Here is a 13,468-nt window from a genome sequence, read left to right on the forward strand (position 1 = left end):
TTTAGGGTCCATTTTGTTACCAGTTCTATGTATTTGAAGTCGATTATATTATTTTATGTAAATCCTAATGCACGTCTTCACGAGTTTTAACAAGTCAATTTTTTCTTCCATATAAACCATATACAGCACAGGTCAGAAAGTCAGGTTTTTATGTGAGCTCAAGCGTATTAAGTCCAACTTATTGCCTCTTAACTACTCTCTTCATTCTATGGGCTCATTTTAATATCAAATTTTAGATGGATGACATTCTCTTTTTTTTCAGTTGATATGAATCCTCCGGAAATAATAAAATAAAGTCACGATATTCACGATCAAGTGCTGATAAAAAAATATGGAAAACGCAAATAATTATTGTGGTAAAATAATTGACTTGAGAGCTTGCAATCACTTCTTATTATTTAGTTTCGCTGCAATAAACACAATAATGTAATATCTCTTGTTTCTTTTATTATTTGCGTTTATCATTAGAGTTACTCTTGGGTATTAAAATATTCTTTCTCTATCAAATAAAAAAACATACTTAGAAAATTTTAAAATTAGTGTCGTACGGGTGTGCGATTATTTTCTAGATAGTTTCATAAGTAGTGTTATTGTTTAATCATTACTTACTTAGATGTAAATACTTATGTATTAAAGGCATATGTATGTACATAGTTGGTAAAAGTGAGTTTGGTTTACCTTGCAACATGGATCTATAGGCTGTGTCAGTTATTGCGAAAACATGAGGAGGCACTTCATGCCTTTTGATACCCTTATACCGTTCCATTATCTTCTCAGTGTAGATTGGCAATTTTTTGTAAGGGTTCACTACAACACAGAAGAGACCAGAATAAGTCTGTAAAAAAAATAAATTTCTTTATTCAGATAAATGAACATAATAGTTATGAAAATACTGAAATAAATATGTAAACGCAAAGGAAAGTGCTTATCAACGTAGAGTACAAAATATGTAAAAATGTAAATAAATAAGTCGTCAAGAAAGAAGCTTATCACAACTTTATGAAGTAAAAAAACCAAGTAACTTAATAACTTTGAACGCAGCCCGGACGTTTATGCATGCAAATGTTGGGACTTGCACCGGAAACAGCCGTAAGGCGACAATTGGGGGTTTAGCTACAAAAGAACACAAGTTTATGATTTTACCAAAGCCACAGGAGAAGCAATACGTGTTTCAGCAAAACTCGGAATCTGCGTACAACGCAAGAAAGAATCCACTACAAATTTAGCCTTCCCTATCAGTGGTCGCCAGATTGGTTGAAACGTTAACGCAAAGAATCGCTACACTACAGGCACTGTGAAGACCGTCATCATGACATTCCCACGACATACTGTTCCATGTAACCGGAACGACCCGGATTTATATCCGACCAAAGACTGTCCTCGTATGTGTTGGGAATTTTATGCTTCTACAACAACAACAGCAGCCACCATCATGGCGGTGATGGCCAGAAAGGACAAATAAAAGTTGGCTTGTTTTACATTGTATTGTACCAAGATACGTGCAAATAGAAGGTATTTCAAAAGACGCGCCAAGATGTTGCTTTAAAATAAAATATGTCAAAATTTAGATTCTTGCAGGTTTCACTATTTTTATACAAAATATGGCTCTTAATAATATATATGTAAAAAATAACATAATTTAAAGGCCCACCATGGACACGTGGACAAGAAAAGTCTGCCAAACAGTCGATTCATGAGTGCCTAATTGTTGATAACGTCGAGATATCGATGTTGAAGGTTGTGCAGCAGCACTTTGCGTTACAGCAACAATATTCTCAACAGAACGCCCAATTTTTGGTATGCCAGTCCTTTTCCTATCCTCGACAGAACTAGTTTCTTGAAAAATTTTCACCAACCTTTGAATTGTCGACTCATTCGGACAATTATTTACACCAAAACATCACGCATTTTACGATTATTAAAATTCGACCATTTTCCTAAAAAGTTTCAATAATTTTAACGCGTTGTTCTAGCGTGTAAAATTGTTCATCTGTTTCTTGACAAATGTCAACAATGACATAAAAAAGTACCGTCTAAGAATTATTCAATACCAACATCTAGCCGTCACTTTTGAAAGACCTTTTATTACCCATCCTCATCAGTCGATTTTTCTAGTAGTATATTTTTTTCGGGCACGCAGATTTTCGGTCAACAGTGAGATAAAGGCGACCGTAAAAACCCATTTTGAAGAGATATTTAAAGAATATTTTTTCAGTGACAAAGGTATTATCATAAGAGAGCATTTTTTGAAAAGCCATACTTTTCTTTCATTAAGTAGCTTAGCACTCCTCAGTATCATTTGATGAAAACTAGATTGCTACGTATGAAGACTGTAAGAATCAGGAGTAGCAATAAGTGTCAACAGATTACTTGTCCCTCAAAATGTGTGTAAATGTATTATGAATTCCATGGACGTGCTATTCATTTGTATCTCGGACGCAGAGGAGTAAACAGCTAGTAACTCCAAGGTACATTTACAGTACTAAGCTAAGGGGTTTTCAAAGCAAAATATTATATGAGAAGCAAAGAGGAAACAATCATTTAAAGTCAGAAATTTCATTTTAACTCACCATGAAATAAAAAAAGATTATTCACTTAATGCGAAATCTTTAACAGATTACATTTTACTATTTACAAAGTTAGATTTCAAGAAGCAGACGCATGGTGGCCAAATTGGAAACGGGCAAAGCAGCTCTGAAAGTATTAATGCGCTTCGTAGTGGTGGAGGCGAATTAACTAGAAAGGACTTGGTTTCATATCGTTAAATTTAAAAACATATTATTAAAATCCATTAAGTAACTTGAAATGAAGCACATTAAATGCATGAAATGATGAAACACACACACCACATATACTTTTTTTTGCTTATGTAGGTCATTAATATGTGTAAACTTAATAAAAATGTTCAGATAGTCCGATTTATGCATACTCAAGATGTGTTATGTGCAAAACAGTATTGCAATTTACATCAACAACGACCCAAATAGCTTCGTGAAGTAAAAAAAAAACATGCAATAAGGTGTGTTTATTCAATACCAATGCGGTTTTACAAACATACAGTTACTGCTAACTGAAAACTCCCAGCTAAATGGCAAGTAAATGAATGTGTTCTATATTTTTGTAAGTATATTCTGGCGAATCACCATGCAATCCAATACTCGAAAACGTCTAAAAATCATGGGCATTTGCGTCATAGTCACTTCTGACTCGTTGGATTTGTGAATAACAAAATTATTGTCTTTGGAGCGACTAATTGCCTACTGATATGCCCCGAAAAATATTCTGCTTAGTGTGGCTTGCATGTTGCAGACATCAGTGGCTAGGACTTAAGAACAGAAGAGACCAACACCACTGTCAATGGCGGTACAGGCATGTGGTTATTCCTCAAGTCAACAAAAATCTTCAAATTGGTACAACATGCCGTATACCACGTGGTCATTACTTGATGAAATAAAAATTAACAATAAAATAATAAACTTGCATTTAAAGGGTTATGCTGTCTAGGAAGTATAAAATTCAGCGAATAGACTGGTTTCCTAATAAAAACTCGTGCAATGTGCGGGCTTCTTAATCATAAAATATAAATATGTGATTTATAAAAGGTAATTCGACAATTACAATGAATGGTTATAATTAGGTTATTGTTAGTGTCACCGGTCGTTATCCTCTATCTCAACTCATTACCAGTGGACCTAGGAAACATGCTGTTTCGACGGGTTGGGTCCAAAGGGAGATGTATGTTAGGTGACTGGGTTTAAGGGGACATCTGCATAGAGGATAAGTATCGTATGTCGTGGCCAATTCTGGATAGATAGCAGTTTAAGATAACGCGGGTTGTTGTTAAAGTAGCAGATATGGGCAATGCTGCTGAAGTGACAGTCCTTGGGCGGATATAAAAGACAAAGCAGCTCCGGGGCGTACCGGTTACGTAGAACCGACTTTCGTGGGAACGATAACGCGGGTCTTACGAGCCAGCTGAAGCTCTTCGTCTGCAATAGGTGGTGGTTGAACTCCGATTGGTATGGCATTGGTATTTAATGCTAATTTAAAATCAAAAATGTTAATGTTAATGCAAATTCGTTGTGAAAAACCAATATTCGTCTTTCATGTTTTGAAAAAGATTATATTTATATTTTCAAAAAATTGTCTACACTTTCGAAAAAAAAATTTCAAAAAATTGCTAGCCTGATATCACGACCTTATCGTTAGAAACATAAAAAATTTAAAATGTGAAAAGACAATAATTAAATGCAGTATTATTTTAAGTGCCCAAATATTTATGTTCGCAAAAGTCTGAAAATAATAAAAATCGCCATCTCCATTCCACTAAGCTTGAAATATTAAGCAAATCGATTCGAAAACACTTCCAGTTAAAAATGGACAGTTTTTAATTGAGTGTACACATTTATATACTATGAATGCACATTTCTCGCATTTCCAAACGAAATGTGACGCGACAGCAAATTTATATTGAATGGATGGGATAGCGTACGTGCATTGACTTATAATGCACTGAGAAGCGGTGAGCGTATTGAAGGCGAAAGGTGGTCGGCCAAAGCTCAGCAATTATAGCCGGAGATAGCGGAGACAAATTAACGACTCAACAAATCAGCAACGCAACGCGCTTACTTGACAACTAAGCATAGCGCAGCACCTCGATCTGATTTCGAATTGCGAATTCACCCATTTTGGCATACAGCACAACAGGTCACAACTCAACACACAAAGGCAAAACATGTGGTACCATATACCATATGTCTCGTACACAGTACATAAATATCTATTAATACTTAATTAGAGACGTCAAAGGATTGCAATTATACCGAAAACAAGGTATGAAAAGATCATTCCAAAACTGTTGCGATGATGCAAGATAAGAAATCAACTGAGGTAAATAGATATCGAAATCATTACATACAACCTTCTCACCCTCAATAACTGAATTCGACATTCAATTTCTATCATTAGCATCGTTTACTAATACATCGCTCTAAATTCTTACAAATACAAAATAGAAAGCGTGTGCCATTATAATTATACTAAGTACAGGCAAATATATGTATAGATGTATGGAACAGAATGTGTATACAAGCATTATAATGTCAACAAAGCTTCTTGATAGAATTCTGTAAAAAACAAAAACAGATGCGAGTAATTAATAACATACGAAGACAACCTGAATCACACCCACAACTACTCATTTGATCAAATAATCATCACACTATGTAATGTACGATGATAATATTCGTATCACCCAAGATTATTATACATATTTATATTTATAAGTTTACCGCTTTACCACTTTTATTCAATTGCTAAGCATGAATGTATTCTATATAAAAGCAAACACGTTAATGATTGAATAAATAATTCGAATCTGATTTTCTAAAAAAAATCTACAGCGTAATTAATGAAGTACAAACCGTAATATTTGAATGTCTATCTGACGCATGAATATTTATAAAGATAAATCTTCAAACAAACTGTTTTTTCACTTACTAAACTCTACTGTATGAATAAACAAAAATCATCACTGGAATGATTCCGGGCCTTTTTTCCAAGTAGCACACAGTGCCCTCTTCTGCTACCAACAGGCTGTACTGCACCAAAAATTTTCAGAGCCTTAGCGCGTTCCATTTACGCGCTTTATCTAAAAATAACAGCATAAACATTCCCCGTGCATATACGAGGAATGCTGCTGAAGTGACAGTCCTTGGCCGGATATAAATCCAGGTCGTTCGGGTTACGTAGAACCGACTGTCGTGGGAACGTTGCTTTAACTAATCAACGGAGCCACTGTATTCGTTGCACTATCTTTTTCGTTTTTAAGCTTGTCCTATTCACTATTCCACTGCCTATGGTATTCACCAACGCTCAGAGGTTCATATACTTTCTGGAGCGTCGTTCTTACGACCACTGCAAGAACAGGCGGACTGTTGCCTTAAATAAGCGCAAGTTTTATCCCACTACTTGTCAAATAAGATTTAAAAATATTTAAGGACCATGCTGCATTTGTGGTATTTTTAATAAAGGTCTAATCCTCAACCGCTCTGTACTATAATATATTTTTCAATAAAGTCCCAACTGGTTTTAACAGTCTCGGCCACACTTAAGTTGTGCCGTAAATGGAGTGACTAAGCCGTAATTTGGTCTCATCGCAAAAAATCGCATCAATCGGACAAGCAATTGGCCTACCTTTGTACTACGCAGTGTACGAAAAGCAACTTTCAATATTTAACACCAAAAGTGGTAGTTCCTTACGGGCCGCTCGTGACGTGCGCTTATTTCTTTGGATGAGACTTCTTCCTATTTCATCACAGCCACATTGTTCTTCAAATCACTCGCAAGGATCCTACTTAAATTCTATGGGTTTTGACCATTTTTCGCGTGATTTACACTCATCTCGTTAGGATATTTTACATGGATAATCGCTACAACACTAAAGCTGCAATTAGTGGCGCCGTAGCCATAACGCCGTCGTTGTTCATTTCTAATAATCAAATTTTTATCGCAAATATCAAAACTAATGTAAAGTATTTCACAGCTGCTTACGGTTTCGGGGAAACCCCATCGTCACCTATAGGGTGATTTTTTAAGAGCTATAGGAAAGTCATGCAAATGTTGACCGCGACTGCGCTTCAAATGGTCCATCCGCTTAGTCCAATTTTGGCATACTCTTTCCAATGTTTCGGCCGGTATCTCACATATAAATGCTTTAATGTTGGCTTCCAATGCGTCAATTGAAGCAGGCTTGTCTGAATAGACATGAGCTTTAACATAGCCTCACAAAAAATAATCTAAAGGCGTTATATCGCACGATCTGGGTGTACATTGGTACGCGTGCTGTGTGGCATGTGGCCCCGTCTTGCTGAAACCACATGCCATGGAAGTCAAGCTCTTGAATTTTGGGCAAAAAAAAGTTGGATATCATTTCACGGTAGCGCTCACCATTCACAGTTACGTTACGATTCGCAGCATCTTTGAAGAAGTACGGTCCAATGATACCTCCAGCCCATAAACCGCAGCAAACTGTGACCTTTTCTGGATACATTGGTAGCTCTTGCAATTCTTCTGGCTGATCTTCACTCCAAAATCGATAATTCTGCTTATTTACCTACCCATTGATCCAGAAACGAGCTTCGGCGAAGAACACAATTTTTCGATAAAAAAGTGGATCTTAAACTTTCTTAACAGAACTCGCATTTTTATAATAATAATAATAGCTAAAAAATCACCCTTTTTAATCGATTACAGAGATGATGATTTGGTTGCAGCTTTACTTCTACTTCTGGCTTAGTTTTATTTTTTACGCGTCTTAAAATATTATAAATAGTTTTAAATAATGTATTATTGAACCACATTTTATGATCGATCCTACTATCATGTTTTTAACAGCCGACGCAAAAAATGAAAAACTATAACAAATACAAAATAGGCTATGGGAAATATTCTTAACGCTCGTCAATGCTTAATAATTTAAACTGGTAAGGTTGAGGTAATGTGGCTGTCTTACGACTCGTCTAGGCGAAATAGAAGTCCCTTGTGATACCACCGGAACTATTCAATCCTTACTCCACTTGGTCATCTTCAAACCATCCTGTGGACTTTATAAATCTAAGAAATAGAGCAAATTCAATCTTCTTCTACACAGAACCATGCACCCGCATTGAAGGTGTTTAACTGTCTCTTCCTCTTCTACATCCTGACAGTCTCCCCAAAAGTCAAAGCAAAAGAAGTTGAAAATCTCATAACTCTCCCTAAGGATAAAGAATGATCACAGGCATATTCACAGGCGTTTGCAGGAGACGTAATCATCTGCACATGGTCGGGATATAGTCCATTGACTCTTTACGTTTCTGTGACTAATCCCAGAAGTCTCCAATACAGTTTCTCCTTCAATACAGCGACATAGCGCGAAGGCGGAGACACCGAGTCTATTTGCATCCGAAAGAAAGGCACATACGCTCAATCCGACCCAGCTCTATACTGAGTTTAATAAGGGAACTGGGTCTGGATGAGGTACTGTGATGAACAGAGGGCACAAAAGACCATGACGTCGAAGTGCAAACCTCCAATAACTCTATCTATCTAAAATGTCCCTTATTGAGACCTTTAAACTCTCGCTATGTATTTTTATTTCAATTTAAAAGCCTTCTCATATTCTTTCTTTCTATTATACTCGTCCTGTTTCGATGCTACAAGTTTCGACAAATGTAAATATTTGCTTGTAGCGTCACTGAAAACGTTCATTGCAAACCAGCTAGTGCTCGGACGATTTCAATAAAAACCAACCGATGTTAATCTGAAAATCGATGTTATTGGTAAATTGTTTTCCAAATTAATTGAAGTGTATGTTTGTATTAACGCTTTCTGTTTTGCAATGAATGCCATAGATTCGATATGTAATATATGTAGATGATAGCAAAGGAATGATTCAGACCTTGTGTAATAATAATATTGTGTATTAATTAATAATATTAATTTTTGAATGAGTTTGACGACGGCAATTGACGCAATTCAAAATTTGGTACTTTAAATGGGCATGCTTGAGAGCACATATGTTTGTACTCGTACACATACACATACACACGTATACACATTTCTCACTCTCATATATTAATTTGTATAAATAAATATCCAAAATAGTTCCAAGTGGGTTTGTGCGCTTCTGCTTGGAACACCCTGCGAAACGCCAAATCATCTGCAGTCTCAACGGACTTCCATCCAGACTTGTTTTTCGACTATGGACTACTCTATGCAATTACATTTTCAAACAAAAAGATATTGCAGCTGGTGAGTGCGGAATGCTGCACCTCCTCTAATAGAGGTGCCGATCGAAATAGCCACAACCCGTGTCGAGCTAACCGCAAAGCCCTCTGTATCGGAAAAGACTAGACCTAATGCACAACTGGTAGATAGTCACTTTTGAGATGTCGGAAGAACCCTATCGGCAAGCATTGAAGATGCTAAATTTAAATTCACCGGGAATATATAGCTTCGAGAAGCTAATAACAAGAAGACCAAAGTGTAGGACACACATACACATCTGTTGAGGTGGCAACAAACGCAATCGTTTGACAACTTCATAGACATATTTGGCAATATTTGATCGGAATCCGAAACAATTTTTACGTCTTTTCGTGGCCGTGGAAGAAACATTCGTTTGATTCATCACAACGCACCAAAAACCAATGAACAGTATAGAATGCGGACGTCTCGTGGTGAATCGAAGCCGAAGTCAAGGCCAGGGCGGGTCTGTCAAACAACAAGGTCTTGAAGACAGTTTTTTGGTATGTTCATGGTGTCATTGAAATCTTCGCCATAAAAAACAAGGACGTTTAATCGATCTCACGCCGATTTGAAATAAAAATTACCACATTTAGAGAGGGAAAAATTTCTCTTCTACCAAACCAAATATGAAAAAAGCCCGCAAAAAACTTTTGGGGGGACGAAACAGATCTTAGAGAAATGGTGTTATTTGGAGTGCATGAAAAATTGGAAAAATTTGGAAACAATTTTTTTTCCGAATTGAATGTAATTCCAAATTTCTACTATCATTCTTAGTTATGGTATATAAAATCTTTGATAGCATCTCTTTCCAATATAACACTTTTTTTTTTAAATTACTGTCATTTTGAATTTCAAGCCACACTTGCGCCAAAGGCAACATAAATACGAGGTTTTGTTCAGTTACATGTTGTAGTTTTCAGTCGATTCCACCGGAAATTTTAATGCATTTTTGTATACATTATTAATTGACAAATATTCGTTTTACCGGAAATTTAAAGTCATCGTTACTCTCAATAGAAAAAATTACCCCTGAAACAAATGTATTATATATATATAGTATATTACTTACGTAAATTAAGCCAGAATAGTATCTGTCTTTGATGTTGTGCAAAACTGAGGCTTCGTTTAGACAGGTCAGCTCCGCCATATCTTCGACCTTGTCAAATTTTGGAGGATTCATCTTTTGAATATCATCACGCAGAACCATCATTCTTTTACCAGTTTCGGCAAGCTCCACTTCAACTTCGTCGCCATGTTCGCGTTTAATGCTTGCAGCAACAAACCCCTGCAAGAAAAAATGCAGATCATAAAATATTGCACACAATGCCTTGGACTTTTACTGTTTTATATGTACATATAAATATTTAATAATATAATTCATTAAAAAAATTATAGCTATCAGGGCTATAGACTTTATATAAAATTAAAATAATAACAATTACGCATACAACTCGTTTTATAAAAAAAAACGTGACTCCGAAAGATTCTAGAAGACCTGCTTAAATGAATGCATAAATGGAGAATGGAACCTCTTAAAATGACATATACGAATTAATAATTCTCTTACTAAATGGCCTTTCAAAAGTGACGCCTAGATGCCAGTAGTAAATAGTTCCTAGACCGTATCTTTTTTATGTTATCTTTGACATTTGTCAAGTAGACGGATGTACGATTTTACTCGATAGAACAACGCTTAAAAATATTGAAACTTATTATGAAAACAAATTCGTAATTTTTTTGTGGAAATAATCATTCAAATAAGTTGACAATTCAAAGGTTGGCGAAAATATTAGAAGAAACTGGTTCTGTCGAGGATAGGAAAGCGCAAAGTGTTGCTGAACAGCCTTCAACATCGATATCTCGACATTCTCAATTAGGCATTCATGAATCGACTGTTTGGCAGATTTTACCTGTTGATGTGCTCATGATGGGCCTTTAAATGATGTCATTTTTCACAAATAATTGTGAATTTGGAATAAAAATATATATAATATATATATATTGAAAAAAAAAATAAAAAATCAAAAAATTTATATGCATAAAAAAATAAAAAATATAAGTAAAAAAACATTTTAAAATTAAAAAATAATTAAAAAATAAAAATAAAAAACGTTTTAAATTAAAAAAAATTTATATATTTTAAATAAAAAATTAAAAACAAAATAAAAAAAAATTCTAAAAGTAAAAAATAGTAAAACATGAAAATCTAAATTTTTACTTTTAAACAAACTTCTCTTTAAAAGACCTTTTATTTAACGATTTTAAGTTGATTAGATAATTTATGTGGCTATCAAACATTTTCTCAAGAGTAGTTAGGCGAGAATTAGAATATGAGCACATGTAGTGTACTTCGAGTAAAAGAATTCTACTGGCACTCAAAATAAACAACAGTTTGAAAGCAACTTATTTGCGCATGCGTGGCAATGCAATTAAATTTTCACACTAGTGTTCTAGTACTAATTTGGCTCGTTGCACAGTGCGGCCGATACCCGAAAAGCTGGCCAAAACTCAAAAAATTAAGTAATTGATTCAAAATTTCTTACTCGGGGGTTGTCGGGGTCGCTGATTACGAATTTGATCTTAAAATTTTGAAAATCCACCCCCTTCCACCCCTATTGGCCACCCCCTCACGTGAAATAGCGTATATTCTAGAACATAATTAAGATGCATGTTAATTTATATGTTTTCGGGGTCGCTGATTACGAATTTGATCTTAAAATTTTGAAAATCCACCCCCTTCCACCCCTATTGGCCACCCCCTCACGTGAAATAGCGTACATTCTAGAACATAATCAAGATGCATGTTAATTTATGTTTTCAGGGTCGCTGATTACGAATTTGATCTTAAAATTTTGAAAATCCACCCCCTTCCACCCCTATTGGCCACCCCCTCACGTGAAATAGGGTATATTCAAGAACATAATCAAGATGCATGTAAATTTATATGTTTTCGGGGTCGCAAGGTAGCAAGTGGTAACAGCTGAATCTTGTTTTATTCAGTAACCATTACTTTTTTGAGTAACCTTTAATAGGTTTCAAAGTAGCATATGACGGCGTTGTATTACTATACAGTTTGAAAACTCAAATTTTATAAAAAAAATTGCAAAAAATGTATCTACGTATTGCTGCAGCTAAAAATTTTGTGTCGAGGTATTGATATGTACTAAAGATTTCTCGTATTTTACTAACCTTCCGAAGATGATTCCATTTGGTTTTGTTCAATTTACTCCATTACAAAATCTTTCAAATGTGTACAACTTTCACTATTCATCGACAGTAATACGATGCTCAAACGAAGGCCACGTTACGACTGAAAATACAGAGGATACTTAGGGTACAGGACGTTACTATGAACGGTTTTCACTACTCAAGGCATTACTGTAGCCAACCCAAAGATAAAAAAAAACTCTATCTAGAAACTTTTTTTTTCGACTTTTGGCCAGCTTTTTGGGAATCGGCCGCACTGTGCGTTGTAAGCGCCCAATCGTTTATTTTTAATGAAAACAAAAAATGGCCAACCTTGTTACCAAAATTGAACGACTTATTTTATCAAATACTGTTCAGAAGTCAGTATAAGCAGTGTCAACTTAAGCTAGATTATTAAAAGCAAAAGATAAAATTCGGAGAAAACCGCTATTTGCTATAAAGATATCCTGGTTAATTTTTGCATCTCTTTTTGACTAAGTTTGTCTACTATCTCGCAAAAATAGCCGTAATTGTAAAAAATTTCGTCTATCGTCTACTAAAGGTTATTGGTGAGCAGAGTGGAGTAATTTTATAAAACATTTAACAATCAAAATTCTAAAATCCATAATTTTTTAACAATTGTTCTTTGTCTGGTGGTATTTTTAAATAGTTTATATATGAAAGATCTAAATAAAATTACAAGGTTGGCGCCACCTAATCATCATCATTGTTTTTGAATAACTTTTTTACAAAATAAAAAAAATCATTTCGAATTTCGAAGACTACGCGACCAGGAAAGATTTCTTTCTTCACAATATCCATTGCGGCCCGTGCTGTATAGGCAGTGTTACTGTCTTGTTGAAGCCAAATTACAATATCCATTTCCAATATATTCTCAGTTTGTAAATTTGCTTTGAGAGCAAAAAGAATTTACTTACTTATATCAGAATCGCCGTAGCCGAATGGGTTGGTGCGTGATTACCATTCGGAATTCACAGAGAGAACGTTGGTTCGAATCTCGGTGAAACACCAAATTAAGAAAACAGTTTTCTAATAGCGGTCGCCCCTCGGCAGGCAATGGCAAACCTCCTCATAAAAATATCTGCCGTTCGGAGTCGGCTTGAAACTGTAGGTCCCTCCATTTGTGGAACAACATCAAGACGCACACCACAAATAGGAGGAGGAGCTCGGCCAAACACCCAAAAAAGGTGTACGCGCCAAATATATATATATATACATGTAATATATATACATATGTATATGTTACCGACTAAACTCAATTTAAGGGCAAACATGTTTTGCACAGTTATAGCTAGGCTAAACTGGTTTGGTTTTCCTATCGGACTTATGCAGTTCACGTGGTTGAGACATCAAAAAAAATCCCAATATCATAAAAGAAATGATAAGCCAGAATTGGTCAATATAACGGGTGATCAAATTGGAGGTACTTTTTCTAATAGGGTGGTTTTGACAGATCACGCGTGGCTACTGT

At 35.4% G+C, this 13,468-nt stretch overlaps 1 protein-coding gene across 2 annotated transcripts in view; it reads right to left on the reverse strand.

Annotated features, from left to right (window-relative positions):
• The window catches only part of LOC129245243 (myosin heavy chain, non-muscle), a 47,641-nt gene that overhangs the window by 25,971 nt on the left and 8,202 nt on the right, over nt 1-13,468 (reverse strand). For both annotated transcript variants that reach the window (XM_054883289.1, XM_054883290.1), the window contains exons 3-4: nt 9,860-10,075; nt 679-835 (exon numbers count right to left, since the gene is read on the reverse strand). In XM_054883289.1, coding sequence (XP_054739264.1) covers nt 679-835; nt 9,860-10,075 — 373 coding nt within the window. The remainder of the gene's footprint in view (nt 1-678; nt 836-9,859; nt 10,076-13,468) is intronic.

This window comes from Anastrepha obliqua, chromosome 4 (assembly GCF_027943255.1).
Source record: "Anastrepha obliqua isolate idAnaObli1 chromosome 4, idAnaObli1_1.0, whole genome shotgun sequence".
NCBI lineage: Eukaryota > Metazoa > Arthropoda > Insecta > Diptera > Tephritidae > Anastrepha > Anastrepha obliqua.